The sequence below is a fragment of the Zonotrichia albicollis genome, chromosome 2, assembly GCF_047830755.1.
Source record: "Zonotrichia albicollis isolate bZonAlb1 chromosome 2, bZonAlb1.hap1, whole genome shotgun sequence".
NCBI classification, from domain to species: domain Eukaryota; kingdom Metazoa; phylum Chordata; class Aves; order Passeriformes; family Passerellidae; genus Zonotrichia; species Zonotrichia albicollis.
The window spans coordinates 1,654,462-1,680,682 of NC_133820.1; the positions used below are offsets into that span (position 1 = coordinate 1,654,462).

The 26,221-nt window shown below is 52.8% G+C and overlaps 1 protein-coding gene and 1 long non-coding RNA gene across 3 annotated transcripts; one reads left to right on the top strand and one right to left on the bottom strand.

Annotated features, from left to right (window-relative positions):
- Positions 1 to 651: 651 nt before the first annotated feature.
- On the bottom strand, positions 652 to 4,295 carry SERPINH1 (serpin family H member 1). Its single transcript, XM_005493413.4, has 4 exons — positions 3,713 to 4,295; positions 3,378 to 3,476; positions 2,796 to 3,028; positions 652 to 2,653 (listed from the first exon to the last, which is right to left on the bottom strand). The coding sequence occupies exons 1-4, from the start codon at positions 4,293 to 4,295 to the stop codon at positions 2,351 to 2,353; spliced, it is 1,218 nt and encodes a 405-aa protein (XP_005493470.2). The 3' UTR covers positions 652 to 2,350.
- Positions 4,296 to 4,325: 30 nt separating this feature from the next.
- Positions 4,326 to 24,314, top strand: LOC106629766 (uncharacterized). 2 transcript variants are annotated; one of them, XR_012577586.1, is made up of 6 exons: positions 4,326 to 5,227; positions 7,089 to 7,172; positions 7,761 to 10,872; positions 13,419 to 13,691; positions 14,925 to 15,086; positions 20,134 to 24,314. It is a non-coding gene; the product is annotated as an uncharacterized LOC106629766 (long non-coding RNA). The 2 variants fall into 2 exon arrangements; XR_012577585.1 differs by lacking the exon at positions 4,326 to 5,227 and having other exon boundaries at positions 7,012 to 7,172.
- Positions 24,315 to 26,221: the final 1,907 nt, after the last annotated feature.

Sequence of the window (26,221 nt, forward strand, 5' to 3'; positions counted from 1 at the left end):
TAACTTATTTTCAAAATTGCTATTCCAGGGTGATGTGTTCCTGCTGTGGTTGGTGCTGGAGGTGGCTTCAGTAATTCCAATTTAGTGAAAATGAGGAAGCATGTGGTGATTTTGCAGTGTGGGAGGAGCTGCACGGGGATGTGTGTGCTTGCCCAGGCTCAGGGAAAAGGGGACATGTCTGTGCCTTTTAGCTTGTGAGTAGCAGAAGGTTCATCCCTTTCCAGAAGTGGGAGAACATGGATTAGCAGGGTCTGCCAGTGCTGGATTTTCCACCTGGGAAAGGTATCTTTAGCCTGCAGTTTTTTCTCTATTTTGCCCAAGTGGATCCCAGCTGGAGGAGCTTTGGCATGGAGAATCAGGAGGGCTGGTCCCTGTGGCTGACAGCTCAGGTTTTATTCTGCTAAATGGCCCAGCAGGACAGGGCTGATGGTCCTTTACCTGTGGAGCATTTAAGGTGTTAGATATTTGCAGTTTCAGGAGAAAACAGCGAAGGGAAAATCTGCTAAGAGCATTCCTTCCTCATGATTGATGTGCTGTAGGAATTCATCTTGTGCATTGAGTAATTTTTGTCTGTAGTTGACACTTTAGGGTGTCAACTAAAGTGTTTTAATGATTGCAAGGGACCCTGAGTTTATTTTGCTCTGCAAGGGATTCCAGCTGCCAGGGCTTCATTGAAAAAGTTTTATTGCAAAATTACACAACTGTCACTGTGTGGTACAAGAACAGACAATAAAAGCCATCAGACACCTGCATCCACATGATGCAAATTATTCACAATATCCCACAGTGTGTTCTTGCCTTGCCCACCCCTTCCACCCCCCCAGCCCAGCCTCCAGAACGTTCTGTGTGTGGCTTCAGTGCACTGCATCACCTGGAAGTGTCCCACATTTGGGGACACGCCTGGCATTGCCTCCTGCCTCCCAGCACCTGGGAATATGCAGTATTGGGCTTCTACAGCAGCAGGGAAAATTGGCAGGGAGATAAAGCAAAGCCTTGTAGGTGCTCCATGCTGGTTTCAGGGAACTGAAATCCATCAGGATGCATGGATTTCCCTCATTTCCATAATCTCAGTGTTTGCCTCGTGGTGTCTCTCAGTGCATGGCAAGCAATGCTCCTGGGACACATCAGCTCCTTTAAATAGTACTGACCTGATGATAGCCCTTGAAGAGAAGTTAGGAATAGCCTGGATCAGGCTGTGAAACCTGCTAATTGTCAGACATAAATATAACTATAAATACCTTTGTTTTTCAGGGTCCCCTTATCCAGGTCAGCAGACAGGGAGCTAAAGTACCATGGAGCTTCAGCAGAGCATAATTAGGAAGTCAGGGTAATGGCAGCTTTAAAGCTTTGTGTTTAATTAAGCAAGAAAGTGGAGGTGAGCCTGATCCCACCTCCCTGTGAGAAGCCAGCCAGGAGTGCCTTGGGTCAGCTCCACAGGGAGCTGACTGGAGCCAGCTCTGGGAGAGCCCTGGCAGTGGAATGGATTCTTTGCCAGCCCTACAGGGTGATGCAGAGCATTTCCAAGAGAAGTGAGTTCTCTGCCTGGTACAACTGCCGGTTTAATTACAGCTCTTGGCCCCTCAGTGATCCCAAGGGGTGGAGTGTTGAAGGAACCTCAGGTTACTCTTTCTAGAAACCCAGGCTGTGCTTTGGGCTCTCCCTGACATCCCAAAGCCCCTTAGTTCTCTGTGAAGTGTTGATCCAAGCTGCTCTTGGCTTTGATGCTCTCCCTGAGGAGCTGCTGTGGTTGAAGCATCGAGCACAGAATGCAGGGTTAGGCAGGACAGAAGGACACAACTCCATACAATCTCCATTCTCCCGTGCTGCCTCCTGCCCTGCTCCAGGGCCCTGCAGGGGCTGGACTGCACAGCTGGCCCTTGGAGCTCTGTTCCACACCCCTGGAGAGAGAAGAGAGAAGCAGGAGCAGCTCTGGAGCGGTGCCACCGGGCACCCAAGCAGGAGAAAAGCGGCAGCGGTAAGCGTGCAGTGGGGTGGAAGCGTTTGGGATGGGAGGGCGGTGCCTTGGCAGGGCTGGTGGAGCAGCAAGGGGCCGAGCAGGAGGCTTAACCAGTGCAGGGAGGAGCTCAGCTTCAACCTGGCCACCTCAGCTGACTCCCGGTGACCCTCTGGTGCCAGGCTCCCCTGCTCCTCTCTGGAGGTGGGTTTGTGCAATCTGGATCGTGGGGTGAGGTAAAGTGTACGTTGGTTTCTCCTCACAATGCACCCTGGTCTGAATAGCACCCATGGTTCGAGAAGGATACAAAATAGTGTTTCCCATTTGTCAAAATGCCCCCCTAAAAACACACACAAACCAAAGCTCTGGGAAAAAACCCAACCAAAACAAACCCAACTACAACTCATCACGCATCTTGTCGCCTTTGGGCCTCACGAGCCTGCCGATGAAGAGGATGGAGTTGGTTTTTGTGTCCTTGATCATGAAGATGAAGGGGTGGTCAGCGTAGAAGAGTTTGGGGTTCCTCATCTCCTCTCGGCCGTAGATGTCGGCGTCGTAGGGGTTCCCCTCAGTGTCCCACTCCAGAGCCGCAGCGTGGAACACGTTGGACAGGTAAAGGTCTTTCTTGCCAGAGATCTTGGACAAGTCAGCCTTGGTTTTGTCAATGGCTTCTGTCAGGCCCAGACCACCCAGGTGTTTCTAGGAGGAGACAAGAGGTCAGCAACCCTCCCAGAGATGGCACAGTGCAAGAGGGAAGAGGGGCAGCAGGCAAGGATAACCCCCATCCCACTGTCCTTCCTCCCATCCCAGAGAGGCCCAGCTGTTTAAGGACCCCCTTTACCTGCAGGTCGTGGCTGACTTCCAGGACGACTTTTGGCAGCGAGATGGCCACTGATCTCTTCTTCATCTTGCTGGTCCATGTCTTGAGCTGCTCCTTGTTCAGCAGTTTCTCCACTCTCTCCAGAGGCTCCACGTGGTTTGGCATGATGAAGATCATGCTGGAGAGCTTGTGAGCCAGTGGCATCTCCACCACCTGGAGCTTCTCTGCCTCATCATCGTAGTAATTGTAGAGACCTTGAAACCAGAAGAAGGGAGCAGTGAGATGTGGAGCAAAGTGAATTCAGCCTGGACTTTGCCTGACCAGGAAGGGAAGTGAGTTTGGACACCCTTTTGGGAAACAGCCCAGCATTACTGGAGTTGGCTGTGGCTGACATTTGTGTAATGAGCCAGGATTTGTTCCCAGCAGCCAAGCAGCTCATAGTAAACATGGATTCTCTGCTCACAGGGAGACTGGATCAGTAGAACAAACACTTCCCTGCTTTGTTCTCTCTCATGAGGCAAAACAATCTTGGAAGCAGCTGGTGGAAATCTGGGTAAGGGAGAACAATGATCCTAACTCCAGTTGTGGAGGGTTCCCACTCACCTGTGCGGTGCATCATGGGCACGCCTACGGTGTAGGAACGGGTCACCATGAAGCCACGGTTGTCCACCATCTTATGATGGAACTTCTCATCCCAGTGAGCTGCAGGAGAGAGAGGAACACAGCTTGTAAGAAAAGAGAATGGGCGCTAAGTCCATGCACAGTTCCCAAAGACTGACAAAGAGCTGCCTCCAGTGGGCCTAGGATTTGTCCACCTTCCCTTGGGGCTGGCGGATGATCTTTAAGGCCCCTCCCAACCCAGACCATTCCACGATTCTGTGTGTTGGCTCAGGGCAGGTTTTAGGTCACTTGTACCAAGAACTGAAGGTAGAACTTACGCTTGAAGAACATGGCGTTGACAATGAGGGCCCCATCAGTTTTCTCCACATCTTTGGTGACCTCCGGGAGTTTCCCATCCGTGGTCTGTGCTGCCCACTCATTGATGGACTTGAGGGCACTCCTCTTGTCTCGGAAGTTGATCTTGGAGTGCTCATAGTTGTAGTGCTTCTTGCTGTTCTTGACGAAGTCCTCGGTGAAGGTGATGGAGGCGGGCCCGTAGAGGCGGTTGCCGATCTTCCAGGTGACGTTGCGGGCGGTGCTGTTGCTGACCTCGCTGAGCAGCTCGGCCAGCCCGCTGTGCACGTACTCGTCGTTCAGCTTGTCGGCGCTCAGCACCGCCTTGGCCTGCGACGCCGTCGTGGCCTTGCCCCCCAGCGACACCAGCCCCAGGGACGAGGCCACCACCACGGGCGACAGCAGGATGTTCTCCATGTCCTTGTCTTTGGCCATGGCGTGGTAGAGGTTGAAGGCCAGCGTGGTGCTGCGCTCGGCCAGCGTGGTGGCCTTGTCGCTCAGCTTCCTGTCCTCCGAGGGCACGGCCGCAGCGAGGCCCAGGAGGGCCAGCCCCACGATCGTCCACATGGCTTCAGCAGCACCCAGCACCTCACAGCACCTGCTGGGCGAGAAAATGCACCCTCAGCATGGGCCAGAGCCTTCCTGGAGCATCCAGAGATGCCAGGGGCTGTTTCAGAGAAACCCATTCCTTGCTCCAGTGACATTGCCCCAGTGCTTCATTGGGGTGCAGCCATCCCAAGTCCACCCTGAGCAACAATTAATCTTCAGGAGTGCAGGCTGCACCCTGGCAAGCAGAGCCTATGCATTCGGAATGAAAGCTTCCTTCCCTATATTCCAGTGTTAATGTACAGTGAATGGTTTAAGGAAGGGCCAGGGAATGCAAGCAACAGGTATTTCTCATGTGATCTGCACAGGACAAGGGGGAATGACTTTAAGTGAAAGAAGACAGGCTTAGATTGGACATTAGTAGGAATTGCTCCCTGTGAGGGTGGGGATGCCCTGGCACAGGGTGCCCAGAGCAGCTGTGGCTGTCCCTGCATCCCTGGCAGTGTCCAAGGCCAGGCTGGATGAGGCTTGGAGCAACCTGGGATAGGGGAAGGTGTCCCTGCTGCCCATGGCAGGTGGGGAAAAAGGTAGTCTTTAAACCCAACCATTCCATGATTCTGTCCCCAGAGCAGGAGAAACCTCTTCTCTGATCAGGAAAAGCTGGAAAATTTTGGTGCTGCCCCCTGATCCAAGGGCTGTTGCTGGCCCTGCACGGCAAGGACCGTCCTCTCTGGGGACCCCGGCCTGGGCCCCAAACCCTCGGATTCCTTGGCACTAGATGGAGCACGTGAGCTTCCAGCAAAGCCAGAGCAGCCCTGGAGAAGGTCCTGCCCTGTCTGATCAGCTCTGTTTGGCTTTGGTTCACCAGTCCAGCCCTGCTGGGGAGGTAACTGGGACAGAGGGAGATGGAGGAGCCTCTTTTTCCCCAGCAGAGCCTTCAGTTCATGCCTGAGGTGGGTGAATCTCATCCCAACGCAGGTGAACCCACCCCAGCAAGGGCTCTGAGCCCCGAGCTTCTGGTCTAAGTGCCTGGAAGCCCTTTGGGGCTCATCCCCCCTGGCCCCACAGCTCCCCTCCCTCCTGCCTTCACTCAGCAAACCTTCCTGCTGGCAGCTCCTCAGGCCTTAAATTCCCCCTGCAGCTTCTGGGGACTTTCTCCTCCACAGGAACCTTCGCTACCCCGCAGCCCTGTTCCTTGGCGCTCCTCTGCTCCAGCCCAGCCTCAGGGGCTGTCCCTGGCCTGGGAGGCAGGGAAAGGCTGCAGCAGGGTTAAAGCATTCCCAGCAGGGTTAAAGCACTCCCAGCAGGGTTAAAGCACTCCCAGCAGGAAGCAAGGGGCCCGCTGGGATTACACAGGGAAGGAAACACGCAGCACGTAGCCCTGGGCAAGGAGAGTGCGCAGTTCCACCAGGACCCTGTGCCAGAGTGGGAGTTACAACCTAAAATCCTTTAAAGGGAGGAGCCATCCTGCCTGCCCCAAGAGCAAACAGGCTCAAAACTGCCCTCAATATTCTTTTTAAAGTGCAGCCAGGGTGACAAACATTGGAAGTGTGAGGAGGCTCCTTCTGGTTTTCTATTTCCCGTTTATTTCTAAGGATACCTTGAAACTGTTTCATAGTGAGGTCAACGTTTGCCTTTTTCTTTCTGAAAGAAAACAGATACATGGAGTAGTTCTCTTGGTAGCAGGGGGTGGCCTGCACTGTTTCATCCTCAGCTTATAAAAAGGTTCATTACTTCAGGGCTGGGTGGCAGATTTGGGCTCTGGTGAGTCACACAGCCTGAGATGGAGAAATTTTGCCCATTCTTGGGTTACAGCAGCAATTCTGGGTGAATTCAGAGCCCGTGGTGGAAATGGAGGGAATGTAGGGAATGCACAGGCAGCACCATCCTGTGCTGTGCTCCCACGGCGAGGGGACGCCCAAGTGCCAGCGTGGCATCGCTCAGCCCTCCCTGCGGCGGCCGGGACCCCTTTCCTGGCGGGATGGGAGTTCTGCCAGGAGCAGGGCAGAGCTGCAGGGCACAGGAGTGCAGGCAAGAGGCCGTTTCCGTGTCACCAGAGGGATGTGGCACTCGGTTAAGGCAGCAGGAGCAGGGTCGGGCTGTGCTGTGCAGGGAGAGCTCTCGTTCTGCGCTGGGATGGTGCCCAGGGTCCTGCAGGCTCCCAGGCTGAGCCTGAGCGGGGCTGGAGGATTTCACTCCCTTATCCCCCTTTTCTTTTTCCTCATCCTCTGAGAGCTTTTCCCGCAGCTTCACTGGGACCACCTCTTGCAAACTGGAGGCGATTGGGGGATTTTTTAATGCTTTTCCTCAAAAACCCAGAGCCAGCTCATGGGGCAGTCTGTACCCCTATCCCACTGCAGCCTACCCCCATGCACCCCTTCTCCCATGCCATAACCCTCCCCCCGATTTTTTTTTTGCCGACCAGGAGGCTTCAGGACCCCCCAGAACCCCCCTGGCCCTGCTGCAACCTCAGCTCTGTCCCCACCCGGTCCCCCGGGTGCCCCCCTTACCTGCAGGGTCGGGACACGGCGTTGCTCGGCTCCCTGTGCACCTCCCGGTCCTGCGGAGGGGGTATATAAGGGGCCGGGGAGAAACTTCTGGAAACTTGGGAAAACCCTCTCAAAAATGCTGGGGAGGGAGAGGAAGGGGAGGATCCGTCCCGGCTCTCTCCCGGCCGCCGCCAATGGCAGGGAATGCCGGCCCCGCGCTGCCCGGGGGGGTCGGGAGGGATGGGGGATGCGCCTGCCCTGCCTGGCCTCCTGCAGGAGCGTGGGCAGCTGTGCCTGCCCTAACTGTGCTTTTGCCTTCTTGCAGGGCTCAGGTCTGTCTTATTTCCATCCTCTCCCTGCCCCTGGCATCTCCTGCAGCTGGATGGTTGTTGGCACCTACCAAAGGCAGGTAGTGATATATTTATTTGTTTGTTTCTGGGCTGTCGCCCTCCATGTGAAGTCAGGGGTGATGCAAAGGGCTTCAGGCACGACTGGAGCAGTCACAGGCAGCCAATGTTTAACAGTGCCCCATCCTGAAATGTGAATTTGAAATGTGACCTCCAAGAGAGAAGAGAAAGTTATAGGGAGAGCTCAGAGCCCTTCCAGCGCCCAAAGGGGCTCCAGCAGAGCTGGAGAGCACAAGGGATGGAAGGACAGGACCCAGGGAATGGCTCCCACTGCCAGAGGGCAGGGACAGATGGGATGTTGGGAAGGACTCCTGGCTGTGAGGGTGGGCAGGCCCTGGCACAGGGTGCCCAGAGAAGCTGTGCCATGGAGAGGTTTGTGCTGAGTCACAAGTGTTGAAGCTCTGATCCAACCCTGTCATGGTTTAGGACAGCACTGGATTGTTTTCATGGCAGTCTGGGATGGAGGGATATTCAAGGTTACACCCCCTCATGGATAGTTGCATCAGCAGAAGGATGCTGCATCCTTCTGTTCTTTAACTGATGTCCATGTCTCCCTTTTAATCACACTGTAATTTCATTTTTTCCCCTAGTTTTGGCTCTGCCAAGCTTTTCTGCTTCCCTCTGAAGACAGGAGTCTCAGCAGGTCTCAGCCTCCTGTTGCTGTAGCAGCAAACAGCATCTGATTTTCCTTCTGGCTTTGAATATTCTCCTTGTTGTCTTGGAAGCATCTTGCTTTGGAATCACCATTCCATTCCCCTTCACAGCCCACCTATTCTGGAAGGTAGCATCAAAAGGTGACATTTTTCTTCCATCTGACCTGTTCAGATGGTGCCGTGTGAGTAGGTACTTCTCATCTCAAACAAGGGGAGATCTTTGAAACCTCCCTGGAAAAAAAAATCTCCATCAGCTGCAACAAACCTGGTGCTCAGTGATGTTTAGAAATCTGGTCCCTTCAGGGAGGGATTCAGTGGGAAAAAGCTTTGGAATACCTTAGGCAACAGATTTTGGTACACCAGTGTCTTTTGGTGCAGTTAGCTTTGCTTTGTGCCTGCATAAATAATCAACAGTGGGGTCCTAGAGTTTTTATAGCAAAATTTTGGCTTTTTTAAAAACGAATTTCCTGATATCAAAACCATCAATACCAAGGCAAATGTTACTGGTCTGTACCAGCAGCATGTGCCAGCTGAGAAATGAGAAAAGCTCCTTTAAACTTCCACCATCAGCTGCTTTTCTCTGCCAAATTCTGAATTGCTCCACCTTCAAACCCTGCTCTGTAATTGCTTCCCATGTGAGATTTTTTCACCTTCCGAGTGAAATTTAAAAAAAACTCCTGAACTTTTAATCTTGATTATTTTCACTGCCTCCCAGCACCAAAGTCCTTTGCCACTCACGGTGCTCTGTGCTTTTGTCCTTTGAAATGGCTTTGCCTCAATAACATGAATTTGGAGCAGAATGCAAATAGTTGAGTTTGAGGGTTGGCAGCTCAGGATAAAGATATTTCAGATTTTTTATGATTTTTAAGTGTATATTTCAACCTATTCCTGCTATTAAGTGCAGGAGTTGCTATTTCAGCCTATTCCTGATTTTAAGTGTATATTTCAACCTATTCCTATTCAACCTATTGGAATAGAATGCAAATAATTGTGTTTGAGGGCTGGCAGCTCAGCATAAAGATATTTCAGATTTTTTCTGATTTTAAGTGTATATTTCAACCTATTCCTGTATATCTCAAGCTATTCCTGCTGTTAAGTGCAGGAGTTGCTATTTCAACCTATTCCTGATTTTCAAGTGTGTATTTCAACCTATTCCTGTCGTCTCTCCAACACAGCCTGGTAAGAGCCACAAAAAGCCCTTGCAGATCTTTGGGATGTGAATACGCAGCAAATGAGTCAGTTCTATCAAAATGTCAGCAAACAGCTTGATCCTTTGAAAAGGAAGGAAGCTTTTTGGGAGGCTGTGGTGAGCAGTGACTGTGAGCAGTTGTGTGCAGGGCAGAGTTGTGGCAGTCAGGCTGATGTGCGTTGCTGGGATTGCTCTGCAGCGATTGCAGGCTGTGCAGAGGCGCTCCCAGCCCCCACAGTGCCACGTAGGAGCTCCTCCAGCGGTGGGATGGGGACTGGGAAGGGGGAGCCAAACTGGGAGTTGCCTTCTTCCGTCTCCCCTGCTGGTGTAATGAGCGGTTCCAGCTGCCAGAGGGACAGACACATCCTCTCCTCCCGGCCAGCTCCTCCCTCCACACCGCACTTGCGCAGGGCAGAGCTCGGGATTCTTTTGTCTGGAGCTATTTCCAGCATGGCTTGGCTTTGTGGGTTTAGGGCAGTGCAGATGCACTGAGCCTTAAATTAAAATTCACCCAGAGTTTTTGTGACCTGGGTGTGATCCCACAGCCCTCAAGACAAAAAAAATCCTGGGTGTGATCCTACATCCCCCACAAAAAAATGCTGGGATGGAGAGCAGTGCAATCCAACAGTACCGGGGTCCAGTTCTGTGGGAAACAATCCATGCCCATCCAGATTGGTGCTGCCCTGGTTGTTTGGCTTCTTGTTTCAAGCAGTGTTACTAATTCACTTGGTTATCTCTTGAAGGAGTGGTTCATTTCTACGAAAGCAGACGCTGTGTGTTCTTTGGACAGGGCTTTTTAAATATAAACTCCAGCAGCTTTGCACTCTCACCTTGCAGTGACCCAGGAGACTCATCCTGTTTTCCTGTGCTGGAGACAGCCTGTCATCTGTGCTGGTGCAGGATCTCTGCTTTCCAGGATGGCGGCTGAGGAGGGCAGGGATGCTGGGAGCCAGCACTGAGGAGCCTTAAAATCACCCCGTGGGCAGGAGGGGACCTTCCACTGTCCCACCTTGCTCCAAGCCCCATCCAACCTGGCCTTTGGCATTTCCATGGATCCAGGGGCAGCCGCAGCTGCTCTGGGCACCCTGAGCCAGGGTGTCACCACTCACACAGGGAACAATTCCTTCCCAATGTCCCCTCTAACCCTGTCCTCTGGCAATGGGAAGCCATTCCCCCTTGTCACTTTCTGCCCTTATTAAAAATCCCTCTCTCTCTTTTTCAGGAGACCCTTTTATGCAGTGGAAGGATCTCTGAGCTCTCTCTGGATCCCTCTCTGCTCTAGAGCTAGTCAGGGCTTGCCTGCTGCTCCAGGTCCTCACATGCAAAGATTTTGGGGAATTCTGCTTCAAGGCTCAGCTCAAGGACAAGGTTGGGTTCAGCACTTTGATTTCCTCCCTGCACAGCCTCCTTTGGCACTGTGAGCTCACCCGTGCAGCCCCAGGCACCGTGGAGCCGTGGCTTTGCTGGCAGCAGTGGGATCCCAGCCCTTCTGCCCCTCTCTGGCTCTCAGCCATGCCCAGCTCTGGCCTGGCTGGGGCTGGGAGGGCCCAGCTTTGTGTGAGCAGACAGCACACAAAGGACGGCAGTGGAGCTGAAAGGCTGCATCCTGTGGATCCGTGCCCTGGCCTGTCTGGAGTGCAGCAGTGAGAGCCAAGCTCCTGTGCCAGCCTGCTGTGCCCTGCCAGCCCCAGGCTTCCAGGGAGCTCACTGGCTTTACATGTCCTAAAGGGGCAAATTTGTGCATCCTCTGCAAAGCACTGATCTCCTTCTGCTTCCTTGGCAGGCGTGCTGGAGGAAGAAAAGGAAGAGGAAAAGGTCTGATTGCTGTGGAGCACATTCCCCATGCATGGCATCATCCAGGTATGTCACAGTGCACAAAGCAGGGAGGACAGGCTACAGAGGCTGCAGCTGCAGCTTTCCCACAGGGCACAGCAGAGAGAGATTCCCTTGATTCCAGTTTGTAATCCCTGTTTAATACTCCCAGAGAAAAGTTCAAAATCCACAGGGTTTCCTGCCAGCACAGCGAGGCAGGGGGGTGGAATTCCTCTGGTGCTTTTGGGTGGAAAGAATGACATCTGTGTGGCCTCAGCAGAGGGCCAGCACGGGTGGTGGCAGCTTGGATTGCAGGCCCCTGGATCCCAGGGCTGTGCTGGGCTATGGCAGGAGGAGATGGAATCCTTGTGGATGTGGCAGCAGGGATTTGCAATCCTTGGGAGGACCCAGGGGGCTGTTGATCCTGAGCTGTTCCTACTGATCCAGGAGTGCTGGTTTGGGGTTGTGGCAAGCCAAGAGGATCCAGGATGCCCTTTCCAGGCTAATGTTTGGACTCAGTGGTCCTAGAGGACTCTTCCAACCCTAAACTCAGTGATTCTAAGATGAGCTCTGGTGATGTGCACTCCTTACCCTCTCCCTTCTGCCTCTCAGTGACTGGGACTGGCTGGATCCTCCCCAAAGGCAGCCAAAAGGAAAAGCAAGTGCTTGGTTTGTCACCCACATCAGTCCCACGGGTTCAGGGGCCTCTCAAGGACAGGATGTGAGAGCACCAGGGCTTTGGGACATGAAACATCCTGGGATGCTGCATTTCCTCCCTGGAAACAGGCAGCAAGGAATGTCCAGTTCCAGCTTTTCACCCTTTATTACAAAGCACAATCAGAGAAGGCCCAGGTGGTTGATCTGCTGTGCTCAGAGTGGAATTGTGGTGGGGCAGCTCTCCTGTTAAAAGCTGCAGTGAGCTCTCCCTCATCTCTTCCTGGCGTTTTCCAGGAGCATATGGGAATGTGAGAGGTCTGAGCTCTGCCTGCCCTCACGCTTGGTGGAAGCTGCGAGGAGGCTCAGCCCCACACGCTCCCCCCTCAGGAAACTGGGATGTAAAAGGAAAGAGTTTATTCTGGAGCCAGCTGAGGGAGCAGAACCGCCCCTAAACCCGAGCCTGGCCTGCAGAGGGATCCTCAGCAGCCAATCTTGTGCTTCCAGCACAGCACTGCTCAGGCTGGAGGGGGGTGGGCCCAGCCTGTGCTGTGTGGGCAAGGGTGTCACACAACTGCCTGTCCCCCCAGTCCTGCTGCTGTCCCTAAAAGTCCTTTCTTTGTTGGAAATCAGGTTCCCAAGAAGCCCAGTCCTAGAACTGCCAGTGTTGATGGCAGAGGAAGGAGGGGGCTGAGTGCAGGACAGGGCTGGGGCTGCTGGCTTTGGTGCCTTGAGGGGTTGGTGCAGCAGTTGGAAGGCAGGAAAGGAGGAGGGGAGGGATGAATCCCAGGAAGGACACGCTGGGCAGGGGCCCAGCAGGAACAAACAGTGTGCACTCTCCTCCTCAGCCAAGTGCTGAGCATGTGTAAGCAAAGGGATGCTTAGGAGGGGCCTTGGCAGCCTCTTTGTCTGTTCTGCTCTTGCAGAGGCAGCACAAAAGGTGCCCAGAGAGATACAGCAGGAATCACAGGACCTCAGACTGGTTTGGGTTGGAAGTAATGTTAAAGCCCATCCAGTGCCACCTCTGCCATGGCAGGGACATCTCCCACTATCCCAGGCTGCTCCAAGCCCTGTCCATCCTGACCTTGGACACTTCAGGGATCCAGGGGCAGCCAGAGCTTCTCTGGGCACCCTGTGCCAGGGCCTGCCCACCCTCGTAGGGGGCAATTCCTTCCCAAGATCTAATCTGAAGTCTCTGCTTTAGTGTAAAACCAAACAGGAAGAGGAGTTTCATCCTTCCCCAGTTTCCAAGGACCGTGGTTGTCCCAACCCTGGGGATGTTATACTGGTCTGATGGGACCAAACCAGTTTGTGTCCAGATTTGAACAGATTTGCTTGGGATGACAAAATGCACCCACCTGGGAGGCACATGTCCTTTTCCATAGGTCCAGATTGGGTCAGGGGGCTTAACCCACAACATGGAAATTTAGGATGTGTCTGCAAGAGGCCAGGATGTATTTCAGGATGGATCTCCAAGGCCAGAGACCCTTAGGAACAAAGTGACATCTTCCCTGTGTGATGAAACCCCACTTAGCCTGAATATTCCTGCCAGTAGAAAATTGCAGTGTGTTTTTCCCAGCTCCTTTATAGATTCCCCATGAAAATGTGGCAGGGAAGAAGGGGCAGATTTCTGGAAGATTCAAGGAGCCCACATGATGCAACCCTGCTGCATTCTTGCAGAGCGACACTCGCTCTTGAGAGCTTCAGAAGGAGCCACTCACATTTTATTCCAGCTGCCACTGGGCTGTATCCACACATTAAAGACTTTTCCAGGGTCACATCCCTGTCCTGCCACAGCTCCTGGTGTTGCAGAGCCACATTCCTGCCTCGTGGACGTTAATTTTAGAAACAAAACCCATTCTCTGTTTTCTGTTTTCCGTCTTTTGTAACTTGCAGGGAGGAAAGTTGTGGATGGTGCAGTGAACTTTTCTCTGTTTCAGAATGAAGCTGGAAAGGCCTTTTCCTGGTGCATTTAGAAAGTCACAGGCATGTTTAGTTTTGGGAGCAGTCATGCACTTGGCAGTAAGAAGAGCAGATATGGATCCTGGAGCAAGGGAAGCTGCGTGGCTGTTGGATGGGATCTGCCAGCTGAGTCACACGAGGCACATCTGACTCATCACACCAGAGCTGCATCTGCAGATGGCCCAGGATTGCAGGAACTTGGGCAAGGGTGATGATCCCCTGTAAAATCTGGGGAGACTGAGGTGTGGAAGGTGAGTTTGGGGCACAGTCAGAGCCAGGCTGGTGTGTGCTGCTTTCCTCTCCACAAGGATGCTGAGGACTTGAGAGGCAGTCTCAGAGGCATCTTCTCCCTCTCTGCACAGCTCTCTGCTGAGGGCTGGGACCCCAGGATGTGGAGCTGCTCTGTGTGGGACTATCCCAATCCCACCCAACTCCAATCTCATCCAGCAGAGGTGGATCTCATGGCCAAGGGTCCTCTGGAATTACAGAGCAGCCTCTTTATCCTTCTCTTCTCTGCCTGCTCCTGGTTACTGTGCTGCAAACCCCAGGCAGGAACAGGCTCTGCTTTGTGTTTTTGTAGCCTGTGGGGCCATGATTGATGCCTTTCTCCAACGTGGATGCCCAAACTGTGCTTCCCACAGTGGGAAGGGATGCAGGAGCTGCCTCTCTCTGCTCACTCCAAGCTCCTGGCCCAGCACTCAGCACACTGAACATCTCCTGCATGTCCCTGGCTCTGACAGGCTGTTGCCAGCACTGGAGGAGGCATCAGAGCTGCTGAATTTGGCTTTGTACAGAAGGGCTCTTGTTCAGCCTGGGGCAGAGGTGCTTGGGAGAGGTGGGGTGGGAGGTTTGGATGAATGAGGATCCTTGTTTCAGTCCTGATTCCCTTCAGGAAGGTGCTGGATGTTTCCCAGCTGTGCACAAACAGCTTGGATTCAGTCTCTGAAATCATTTGCACTTCTGGACTGTTGGCTTTGACGTCAAGACCTGAATCCCGCTGGGATCACTCCTGGTTTGGGATCCAGGGATGCTGTGATTACAGACATGTGTGAATCAAAGCCTCTTACTGCCCTCCTCCTCTCCTGCATGGAGCTGCCTTAGCCCCATCCAGCTGGGAATTGTTTCAAGCTCCTTTGCTGCCTGAACACAGAGAAGCAGCAGCAAAGAACTTAAGGCACCTCCTGAATTTTTGAACATTTCAGATTGCAGTCATGGCTGCAGTTCAATGGGAGGGAAACACTCAAATTCTGAACTTGCCAGGGTTTCTGTTGGATATGGAATGCCCAGTTCTGGTTATTGTAGTTTCCAATGACAAAGCTGTGTGCTGGAGATGCAAAATAATGGAGAAACTGCAATTTGTTCATTGTGGAATTGTCTTCATTTTCCAAATCGACCTCCCCGCATTCAGAAATATCTCCAGTGACTGTGAATGCATTTGTCTTGATGAATTAACAATTTAACTATTATTTTCTCCCTAATTCCAGTTAATAGAATTGGATCTTCTGGAGGCAAGTTCATCAAATGTGGGGTGCACAATGAATCCACTCTGGGCTCTGATTCACCACGTGCCATGAATCCAACAATTCATCACTGCCTGAAGCTTCCTGGCATTTGCAGGAAGGTGCATGGTCACCCTGTGGAAGCAGGTATGAAGTGGGGCAGGGTGGGGGGACACCCAAAAAGCCCTGCAGGAATCTTGGGCACCACAGGGCTGGTGTAGAGTCAGTGCAGACAAATCCTTATGGGCATGAGAAGCACTGGGCTCATGGCACTGTGCACTCCAGAGGTGCTCATCACCTGTGTGTGGTCCCATTAGCTGGAAAATCCCAGATAACTGTGTGCCTTGGTGCCAGCCCTGCATCCCTGGGGCAGCAGGAGGGTGGGATCAGGGTGAGGAACCTCCTCCAGGGTTTCTGTCTGCAATCCCACGCCCTGAATCCTGCTCTGGGAATTCACTTCTGGCTCTGTGTGCCTGTGGCCATGAGTTTCCCATGCTTCAGAAAGTGCCATGAACCCACAACAAACAGCACAGCCCCTGCACTGCTGGCCCTGAGCTCCCCTGCTCCCCAGTGCAGCTGGTGCCTAAACTCTTGGGAGAAGGAGAATATTTAGGATTTCTGGGCTGCACAAGTGTCAGTGTGGAAAAGGCTGCACCAAAGCAGGGAGACCAGCGGAAATAGATGGATTTAAAAATAGTGGAGATAGAGAGAGGCTGGCTGGGATTCAGGAGCTGCAGAGAGCTGGGAGCACAGAGATCCAGTGAGGGCTCTGCAGGACTCCCACCCACACCAGGCCTGGGCACAGCTTCCCCTGCAGAGACTGCTCCCCTTTTGGGGTTCCTCGGGGAGCAGGCAGGATCCCACCCAGCTGCAGAGATCCCCGAGCCCCAGGAATGCAGGGATCTCTCCCCAGGCTGGCAGGACATCCCGTGTCCATCCCGTTCCTGTCCCGTGTCCCGGTCTCGCTGCTCCCCCCGCTGCCCGGATCCAGCACCGGCACCATCCCGGGCTGGCTCCAGCCTTGCCCAGGCACCAGTCCCGGGAGGAGCAGCAGGAAGGGCTCGGTCTGCCCCGCACAGACCAGGGATGTGCCCCAGCAGTGCGTCCTGGAGCCCCCTCTGCCAGGGAGGGGTGATTTCCCTTCCACTTGCCCTGGGGATGAAGCTCCTGCAGGCCAGTCCTCCCTGCTGGAAGGAGAAAAGCAGAGCTAAGAGGAGTAACAAGGCTAGCATGGTCAGGAGGGAAAAGGGGAAGCAAAGATGGATGTAGAAACCCCTGACATTATTGCTTTGTTGTTTTTTCTTGTTTTGGGTTGGAAAGGACCTTAAAGATCACCCAGTGCCACCCCCTGCCATGGGCAGGGACACCTTCCACTATGCCAGGTTGCTCCAAGCCCTGTCCAACCTGGCCTGGAAGGGGAACTTGGCATATTTCACACTCTGCCAAATATAATTTCAACTGTGATTGATTAGATTTATCACTAGAAATAGGATGGTAGTATAGATAACCCCAAACTGTGGGAGCATGGCATGGGTGCAGCATGCCAGCCAGGAGATTCCTTGTGTCTTTCCAAGTTTCAGTTTCAGAATTGCTATTCTGCCTGGGAGCAGAGAGAGGGAGTCCTTCTCCTTCTCTTTGAGGGACCTGCAGGATCCTCTTCTCCTGAAGAGGGTTCCCCAGGCTGCCCAAATCCCAATTGCCATGAGGATTGGGTGAACTGGTCTCCTCTTTCCCATGCCAGGAATCTTTCCTTGGCTCTCTCTTTCCAGGGAAGGAAAGAGAGACAAGGATCTGCCGGATAATCTTGGCAGAAGGACTGTGGGGATGGGAGTGACTCAGAGCAGCTCTCATATAAAATCACACAATCATTATGGCACAGAATGGTTTGGGTCAACCTTAAAGCTTCAGTGCCACCCCTGCCATGGCAGGGACACCTCCCACTGTCCCAGCTGCTCCAAGCCCTGTCCAGCCTGGCCTGGGACGCTGCCAGGAACCCAGGGGCAGCCACAGCTGCTCTGTTTCAGGGCCATGGCCATGTGTCCCCAGGGATGTGCCAGTGTGCACAAGCAGCAGGCAATCCCTTTAGCAGGGTCCAGAACTGCAGCCTCCCAGTAAACAGCACCCAGAAAAGGGGGTTTGGCTTGTAGGGAAGTGTTTTATTTCCTTTAATTAACTGGATCTGAGCTGGATGGAGCCCAAGCCTGTTCTCATCATGCAAGCCCTGAGCTGTGCATGATCAGAGCTGACAGCCCCAGTGGTGCTGGTGCCAGTGCCAGCAAACCCCACTGATCCACCTGAAAAACCCCTACAGGTCTGACACAAAGCATTCCTGCTCAGGGGATGGATATTTGGTTTGAAACCTCAGCAGCAGCTCCTGCTCAGATCCCCTCCTCTCCTGAATTTGCAATTGCCAGCAGCGAGGAAAATCTCTGCACAGTAACTCAGGGATTGCCCAGAGCCCTTTGCACTGGGATAACCAAGGGATGCACAGGGTTGGTGATGCTCCATCAGCTCCATCTGTGCTTTGCCCACCCTCTCTGCACCCCCTGTGTCTCCCCTGGGGAGTCCTGTTCTGTCTCCAACCCCTTGTGCTTCCCAAGGATTGATTTGCACGCTGCCAGCTCCCCTCTCCACGGAAAGGCTTAGGCAGGCACTGCTGCACATCTAGAGCTGTGTGACCACGAGATCTGCAGCCAGCCCAGTCAGCTGATCCTGCCACACTCACTCAAAGAATCATTTTCCACTGGTGGCCAAGCTGTGGCTGCCCAGAGTGGGGGGGAAAAAGGGAGACTTGGTGTGTTTGGGATAACTGGTGAAGGAAAAGCACACCTGGAGAGGGGGGCACATCTCTGCCCTTCCTGTATCCTGAGCTGCTGCATTTGTAGCATGAGGGTGGATTTAAATGGGATATTTGGAAGGAATTCTTGGCTGTAAAGGTGAGCAGGCCCTGGCACAGGGTGCCCAGAGCAGCTGTGGCTGCCCCTGGATCCCTGGAAGTGCCCAAAGCCAGGTTGGACAGGGCTTGGAGCAACCTGGGACAGTGGGAGGTGTCCCTGCCCATGAAACTGGGCAAGCTTTAAGGTTCCTTCAGCCCAAACCAGTCTGTGATTCTCTGTCATTTTCTTGAAAACCAGGTCCTCCTTTGGACTGTCTCCTTCCATCTCCAGCTTTCCAAGATCTCATTCCAGGTTCTGTACCCTGAGAAATTGATGTGTGTCCCCAAGGCTACCCTGAGCCTCCTGAATCCCATAGAGCTGTGGTGTGGAGCTGAGTTCAGGTCTCCTGGCAGCTCCTGCTTGGTGGCCATGGCAAGGGGCACCTTCTGCCCCTGTGCCTTTGCCACCTGGCCTGGAGGAGAGCTGGAGGTAGGAAGTGAGTGCTTGCAGCTTCAGCAGATGGTTGTGCCATGAATCATGGGCTACCTGGCTGTGTGGTCATCCTGGATGGCTCCTGCTGGACCTGTTGGTGCACATGCAGCTGAGCTCCCTCACGTGCCCTGCCCAGCCCTGGCTGCACCTCAGGGCCACCACAGGGACAACTGGCACATGAGATGTGTCTCTTTTGATGCCTGATGGGACAGCTCTGCCCAGTATTCCAGAATTCCCCTCCCCTCCTTCCCAAAACACACAGCTGGGAGGGAGTGGGCACCTCTTGGACACTTCCCCAGCTGAATTCAGGGGATGCAGGGAAGGTCTCTGCTCTTCTTGGCTGACCTCAAGCTGCCCTCACCCCTTGTTGCTGTGCTGGGGGAAAATCTCCAGGCAGAGAGAGGGGCAGGAGGGGCTGGGGGAGAGGGAAATTCCTGCCAGGAATGAGTCACCCCCTCGTGCTATGCCTGGAAAAAGCAGCTGCTGCCATCCTGCTGCAGTGCTGGGGCAGAAGGGATCCCTCATCCCCTTTAGGGACAGGCTGGAGTTGGTAAGTTAGGTTGGAGTTTCACCCAGTTTAGGGAGAAGCAGCAGAGCCAAATCCCAAATGAGTTCTCAATTCCTGGCTGGTGAGGCACAAAGCACAGGGTGACTTTGTCTGCTTTACCCACATCCTTTGTGTCATTTAAAATGAGGGGAGAGATTTTAGATTAGATATTGGCAAGAATTTCCTCCCTGTGAGGGAGGTAAGGCCCTGGCACTGCCCAGAGCAGCTGTGGCTGCCCCTGGATCCCTGGCAGTGCCCAAGGCCAGGCTGGACAGGGCTTGGAGCAGCTGGGACAGTGGAAGGTGTCCCTGGGTGTCTCTGAGTTCTTTTCCTACCCAAAACAAGAAAACAAAATTATTTCTGCTTCCCACCCTGCTTAGCATTACATTTTCTGAAAGGTTCTCCTGCACAGGAGCATCCTCCTGAGCAGTGTGGAATTTTCAGGAAACATCCCCAGCTTGTGCAAAAACCCAAAACTCTCCTGCCTGAAAAACTATTTTTAATCAGGGAACACTGGAGATGGTTTAGGCAGAGAGGAAGTTTTGGGCCTGTGATTGAGCTGCACAGCATAATCCAAATTTTGCTGGGGTGCAGGATTCATGCTCTGGGAGAATAACAAACCACCCCATTGAGCTGAATCTGGGGCTGATGGCTGGAATTTGAGGAAATCCTGTGTGTTTCTAATCTTAGGCTGCTTTTTTCCTGGGTAGTTTATTTCTTTAAATAGAAGGGCTTAAATGGGATTGACTCCTGCAATCCTTGTGGCCTGGCTGGGCTGTAATCTTTAATGGGCAGGGATGTCACATCTCACATCCCTTCTGCTCCTGCTGTGAAGGGAGAACACTCAGGAGCCCTCAGTCCCTCAGGTGTCACCTGGAGATGTGTCCCAGCTCCATCCTGCCCCCCTGGAACGGCAGGGAAAGGACCCTGGGGTCTGACAGGACCCTGGGAGCAGCTGGAGCTGTGCCAGAGCAGGGTCAGGTTGGATTTAGGGAAAGGTTCTTCCCCCAGAGGTGCTGGCACTGCCCAGGCTCCCCAGGAAATGTCCACAGAGCTCCAGGAACTCCCAGGAATGCCCAGGGTGGCATTGTTGGGGTGTCTGTGCAGGGTCAAGGGTTGGGCTTGACCATTTCCCAGGACTGAGGGAGGAGAAATGCCAGATGTGCTCTGGCTCACACAGAAAACATGTCAGGGAGCTCTGTCCCAGTGTGCAGTGGTGTGAGCAAACAGCTTTTTTAGAATGGCCAATTATGCATCTGAATGTCCATTTAAATTTCAGATCTCCAGGAGAACCATCCACCTCATCCCTGGTGAGCAGATCCAGGTTGCTCCAGTTTTCCAGCAGGATTTGCAGTGGGTGGTCACACACTGGAGACCTTGGCAGCTTTTTCAGTGCTGCTGTTTGCTGCAGGATCCACACATTTTTACCCTTGTATGGAAAAATCTCACCCTGATGAAATCCAGGATTTGTGCAGCCAAGCTGACCTTGCAAGTACCACCACCCTGTGCAGCTGCCCAGACACAAACCCTGGGTTTTCTGATCCTCTTCCTCAGCTCTTCAAACCCTCCTTCCTAAACCAATCCTGGAGGACAGCTCCCAATCCATTTTTCCCATACTGGGCAGCTCCCACAGCAGGATGCCCTTATCTCTGTGCATCCCTGTGCCCCAGCCTGCCCCACCTTGCTGATGCATCTGCAGCCTCCCCCAGGGCACAGGGGAGGCTGAGTGCAGCCTTTCCCTTCTCCCACCACCCTGTCTTGGTGTGTGGGAGGCTCAGTGCTCCTGGGACGTTGGGATGAGTCAGTGTTTGCACATCCTGAGTCACTCCAGGGAGTTGCCAGAGAGGAGGGGGGGATGCCCAGCCTCATCTGGGGGTGTAAATGTCCCAGGAAGTTCTGTCTGAAAGAAAATTCCCATTGAGAGGTCACCACCTTGTGGGGCCACCACCATGGACCACAAGTGTCACCCCATGAGAAGAAGTTATTTCCTGGCCCTGCTTCCATGTGAATCCTTTCAGATGGCCCACAGCTGGTTATTTGGGAGGGGTGCCACATTTCCAACCCATGGCTGTCCTTGGAAATTTCCTGGGACATGCCCAGGGGTTCCTCTTGGCAGCTCCCTCAGAGCAGGTTTGTGGAAGCAGGGCATGCACCAGCCAGGGAGGCCATGGAGGAATGCCAGGCAAGTTCTCTAAGCAGGGCTTTTGAGGAGAATGAATTCCCAGTCCTCCCACTGATTGCAATTTTTATCACTATTTTGGAGCTTTTTTGAGCTAGAGATGCTCCTGAGCTCATGGAGGCTTTGGGAGTGGATTGGCTCAGGAGTCCATCCCTGGTTTAAGATTTAAAAGGGTGACGCCCTCGCTGACACACACAGGCCCCTTGTTTTCCTCTGTGCCTAGATGAACCCCAGAGAACACCTCAGGATACTTCAGATACACACCCAGGCTTTAGATTTTTACCTCCATTTCCAGCTGGAATGGGATGAATTCCCAGGTCAAGATGAGCTGGAAGAACCACCCCAGGATTTTCTGTTCTCAGAGTCCCTGCCTTTGACATGAACTGAATTTTCTGTGCTTGCTCAGAGCAGAGGCTGAGCAGGGAATGAGGCCAGAAAAACAGGGGGTCATGTCAGACTTTCTTTTTCTCTCCTCTTAACACTGAAATAAAAATACATCTCGAGCTTGTTTTGGGATTAACAAGAAAAAAATTCCCCTTGATGGGAACCATCTGTGGCCGGGAGATGCCGGCTGCTCTCTGCTTCCCACCCTCACCCAGACTCCCTCATTCGGGGTGTGTTCCTCTCCCAAATATTATTCCTCTCATCCCTGTGCTGCTGGGAGGAATCCCAACTATTCAAGGAGGCTTTTCTCCCAGCATTTCAAAGCAGCAGCAGCTGCTGACACCTCTGGAGGATAATATTTGCTCTCCTCATTACAGCCCAGCTTGCTGGTGGCTGCTGGGCTCGGAGGGGAAACACTGCCAAGTGTCTTGGGTGTGACCTTTCCAGGCCAGACGTCACCTCAGGGTCACAGCAAACACCTCGAGGCCTCTCTGGCCTGTCCCACAAAGCAGGAGGGGAAATCTGCCCAGAGGAGTGGAGATTCCCTGGCTCTGCCTCTGCTGTGCTGCTGGAAATGAGGGCGTTGGTGCTGGTCCCTTCATGGGCTCAAAGAATGAGGACATTTCTGGGATGGACCTTGGCCCCAGCTGAGGTTTTGGAGTGGGAAATGCAACTTCTGGGCTGGGTTGGCAGCAGGAGGATGAAGAGGTGCATTTGCAGCATCAGAAACTCCAGAGAGCTTTGGAGCAGGGAGAGGCCTCCAAGGCCAGGAAGAGGAGAGGAAGCTCAAGGTGAATCCAGCAGAACCCAGGGCAGGCCTGGCCCAGGAGCAAAGGCTGGAAGGGTTTCTCTGCTGTCTTCATGCAGGTGAGGAGGCTGCCTGGCTGGAATGTCTCCTCCTGGGACCAGGTGGAGCAGGAAGCTGGAGCAAGACGAGCCCAACAGGTTCTGGGCTGTGAAACCTCCTGGATGGCAGCACATCCCTGGCCTGGGACCCAGGAGCTGAACTGAAATGGACCAAATGAGCATTTTGGGGGCTTTCCCAAACCTGGTGGGATGAAGGATTTTTGTGTGGGCCTTGACATCTTCAGAGTGCTCCAGGCCTGGCTTGGGAGGTGGTTTGGAGAAAGGAGGGCAGGACATTGAGGCCTTGCCTACCCTCACCTCTCCTCCATGGAGCCCAGCACGAAGCATCACCTGCTGGTGGATTCTGTCCTCCAGCAGATGAGGGCAGAATGCTTTCCATCTTTGAGGCTGGAAAATCCATCCCCAGACAGGGGCTTGTCCCTGCAGCTGGGGGTGCAGCCCACACACCCATCCCAGCAATGTGGAGTGTTCTGGGGCTGCTTTGCCCAGCCCTGCTCTCACCACAGGCTGGGAGCAGGCCTGGCTGCTCTCAGAATATTCCATGGATCTCTGAATCCGTGGCTGTTGTAAGCTGCTCACCTGGTGTTGTGCAAGGAGGATTCATCTTTCCAAGTGAACAAATCCCTCCTGGGCCAAAGACACCCCAAAATGGCTTTAACAGAGAAAGGTGTTTGTGTACAGTTACTGATGCTTGGAAAGCTGAGTGCAGGTGCTGTGCTTCACCCTTCAAAAAGCAATTTACAGATTAAACTTGTAGAAATTTAAATAAACTGCTGGAACAGCATCATGTAGAGCAATATTATATTGTAACAGGAAGAAAATTTGCTGTTTAAAAAAAATAGTTGTTTTATTAAAATAGAGGGAAATGGATTCACATAACATTTTTCAGCCAGTGAGGTTTTGAACTCTGGGGGTTTAATCTCAGCAGTGTTTGTGCACACATACTCCATCTCAGGCAGGCTGAGCTGAGGCTGGGATGGGTTTTCCATCCCCTGTGATGGAGTCAAACCCCACATCTCCATCCAAGAAAACTCTGGGATGGAGAGGATCAGAAAACTGCTGCTCTCCCTGACCTGGCTGAATAACAGGGGCTTTGTTCAGGGATCCAGGTCAGGGATTTTATTTCAGTACCTGCAAAGAAGCTATGAGAAGAATGCAGCAGGTTCCTCCCAGCCTGGAGAAATGCAGAGATATCTCCAAAGGTGTTTAATATTAACTGGAGCAGGGCACATCCCTGAAGGGTTGGATTGTGAGCCTATCTGTGTTTGTATCCAAACATCACCTGCAAATCCACAGCAATGGCCAGAGCTGGAGCAGGTGAAAGTCCTCCTGCAGGGAGCTGGATCAATAATGGGTTTGTCAATAAAGATCATCCCGTGCTGGCACCAGGAATGTGAACCACGAGCCCAGACCTTCCTGTGCAGGCACAGAACAAAGGGCTCAGCCAGCAGGCTCTGATGGATGTGTAGGGAAGGGAAGAGAAGAGGGCTGGGTGGGCAGGGAGCAGAGGGAACAAAGCAGCCCTGTGTGCCTGGGGCAGCCAGGGAGAGCGCTGGGATTTGCCTGCCAGGGTGGATGGGATGGCAGCTCCTCCACAAATCCCACTGGGATTTTGGTACAAGCAAGGTTTGGCCTCCACACTCATCATCTCTGACTCTTCTGGTCAGATGTTATCAGAAGCATGTTTTGGTAAGGCTCCTTCTCACAGGGCAGGGAAGTCTTGCACCACATAATGAGAAATACATTTCCATCCTAGCTGTGTCAGCTGCATTTGTTTATGAAGTGGACTGCACTAGAAAATGCTGCTAAACAAAGTTTAGTTTAAAACCAGGTAGTTCAGAGATGCCCTGAAGTTCTCACAATATATCTGGAATCGTGGAATCATTAAGGCTGGAAAAGACCTCCAAGATAATCAGATTTAATCTTTGACCAAATCCCACCATGCCCCTAAACTGTATTGTGAAGTACCACATCAACATGATTTTTTTACTGTGGGTTTTTCTTTTTTCCACAGGAAATTTGTGTTTATCCTAAGCTTGATACTGAGAGCTGGAGCTGGAGGTTATGGCTAGCTTCATTCTTTCCAACTGTGTATTTAATGTGAAAAATGCCAGCACATAAAAGGTCACACGCTTGGGATACAGGACCAAGTTCTGTCACCAGCTCAGTCACTTGTGGCAGTGACTGTCCTTGACCACCCCAAAAACTGCTCCTGGCTCCTCCATGTCTTCTGAATTTTTTATGTATTGTATTTATTTCTTATTTATTTACCTGTTATATCTGAGCCATCCCTGTTTCCTACCCCACACTGCAGGAGTTCAGTGCAGTCATCAGGGGATGCTGAGGGTGACAGGGGCCTGATTTACCTGCTCCAATGATCCGTGCCCCTGACTTCCCTCCTGTTTATGTGCATCCCTCTTATCTCCTGCAAGGGGTTGCTGGTAACTCCCCCAGAGCAGGCACACACAGCTATTGTGCAAACAGTGTTTCCTGACTTGGTGGACAGAAGATATCTTCATTTCCAGCTGCTGGGTAACATCAAATATTCCTATTTTCACCCTCAGCTATCTCTAGGGCTCACCAGTTCACCATGCCTTCTGCTGCAGGGATGGAGACCTTGCAAGGGCTTGTTGGGGTAGCTTGAGGAGGCAAAAAAAAAGTGAAAGAGAGGTTGAAATACAGAGGATGTAACGGGAAAATGGCTCTGCAAGCCCTCCCTGTAAATGCTATTATGGCAAAATAATTATGCCTGAGGGGACGCTTACAATCAACACCTTCCTTGCACTTATTAGAGGCACAAAGGCCTTGCAGAAAGAGGTAGGAAAATGGACCTTAATGAAAACACTGGCAGCACAAACACAGGAAAGCACGGAGCTCCCTCCTGTTCGCCCTGCATTCCCCAGGAGCTGCAGGGGCAGAACAATGCTGTGTCCCTCTGCTCGCTTCCTTCCCTGCCCGGGCTGCTCCAGGGCTGCCCCAGCCGGGATTTTTGTCTGCCCACAGAGGAGATAGAACAGCACTTTTTTATTGGAGGAGGCTGGTGCCCATTCCTCCTGATCCCACTCTTGTAGGAACCTGCAGCATCTCCCTCCCCCTTCATCCCAACCAAAGACCAGAGCAGAGACTCCTGTGAGCATTTGCCTTGATGCCCCTCTGAGCTGCCAGGAAACAAACGTCCCTTCTGGAGGGATTCTCCCTTCCATGAGCATGTAACAAAACACTTTCAGGATGTGGCATGAAATGCTGAAACTCAGCCTGGTTTAGAGCTGAGCCAGGTCCTAAAGGAGCAGCTCAAACAGGGAGTCACACACAGGGAGTGTCACCAGGGGTTTTCAGGAGCCCTTTACAGCTGCATCCTTTGGAAGTGAAGCTGGTGGAAGTGTGAGGAATGAGCCCAGCAGAATTCCCTCCCATGCCAAAGGGAGATATTTAAAGTAGCTTTGAGCATTCAGGGCTCTCAGCATGGGACAAGGAGCTTATAAATCTGAAACCAACCTTCCCTGTCCTGAACTGTATCTGTTTTCCTAGAGGCTGCATGGAAATTCATGGTCAGTTTCCTTCAGTGGCTTTTCTTTGAAACTGCCCGGCCCTAAGCAGCCAAAGTGCTGCTTTCAGGGGGCAAAGGTGGTCCTTGTGTGTATATTTGCTTTGTCCTTGTGCTCACAGCTGCTTGGAGTGGCTGCAGAACAAATCCCTCCCCAGCCCTGCATCCTGGCAGGATCCTGTGTCAGATTCAACTGGCCAAGTCACAGAAATATTCTGGAAATGTGCAAACTCTGTCTCTTTTCAGAGGCACTTTCCTCAGCAAATGGATGCTGTGAGGAACTGACTGGCTGGTGCTGCGAGCATCTGCAGGATTTCTGGAACCTCACGAGTTTGAAGAGTATTTCCTCTTGGTGCCAGAAAAAAAGATTTTCCCCTTGATCTTACAAAGGGC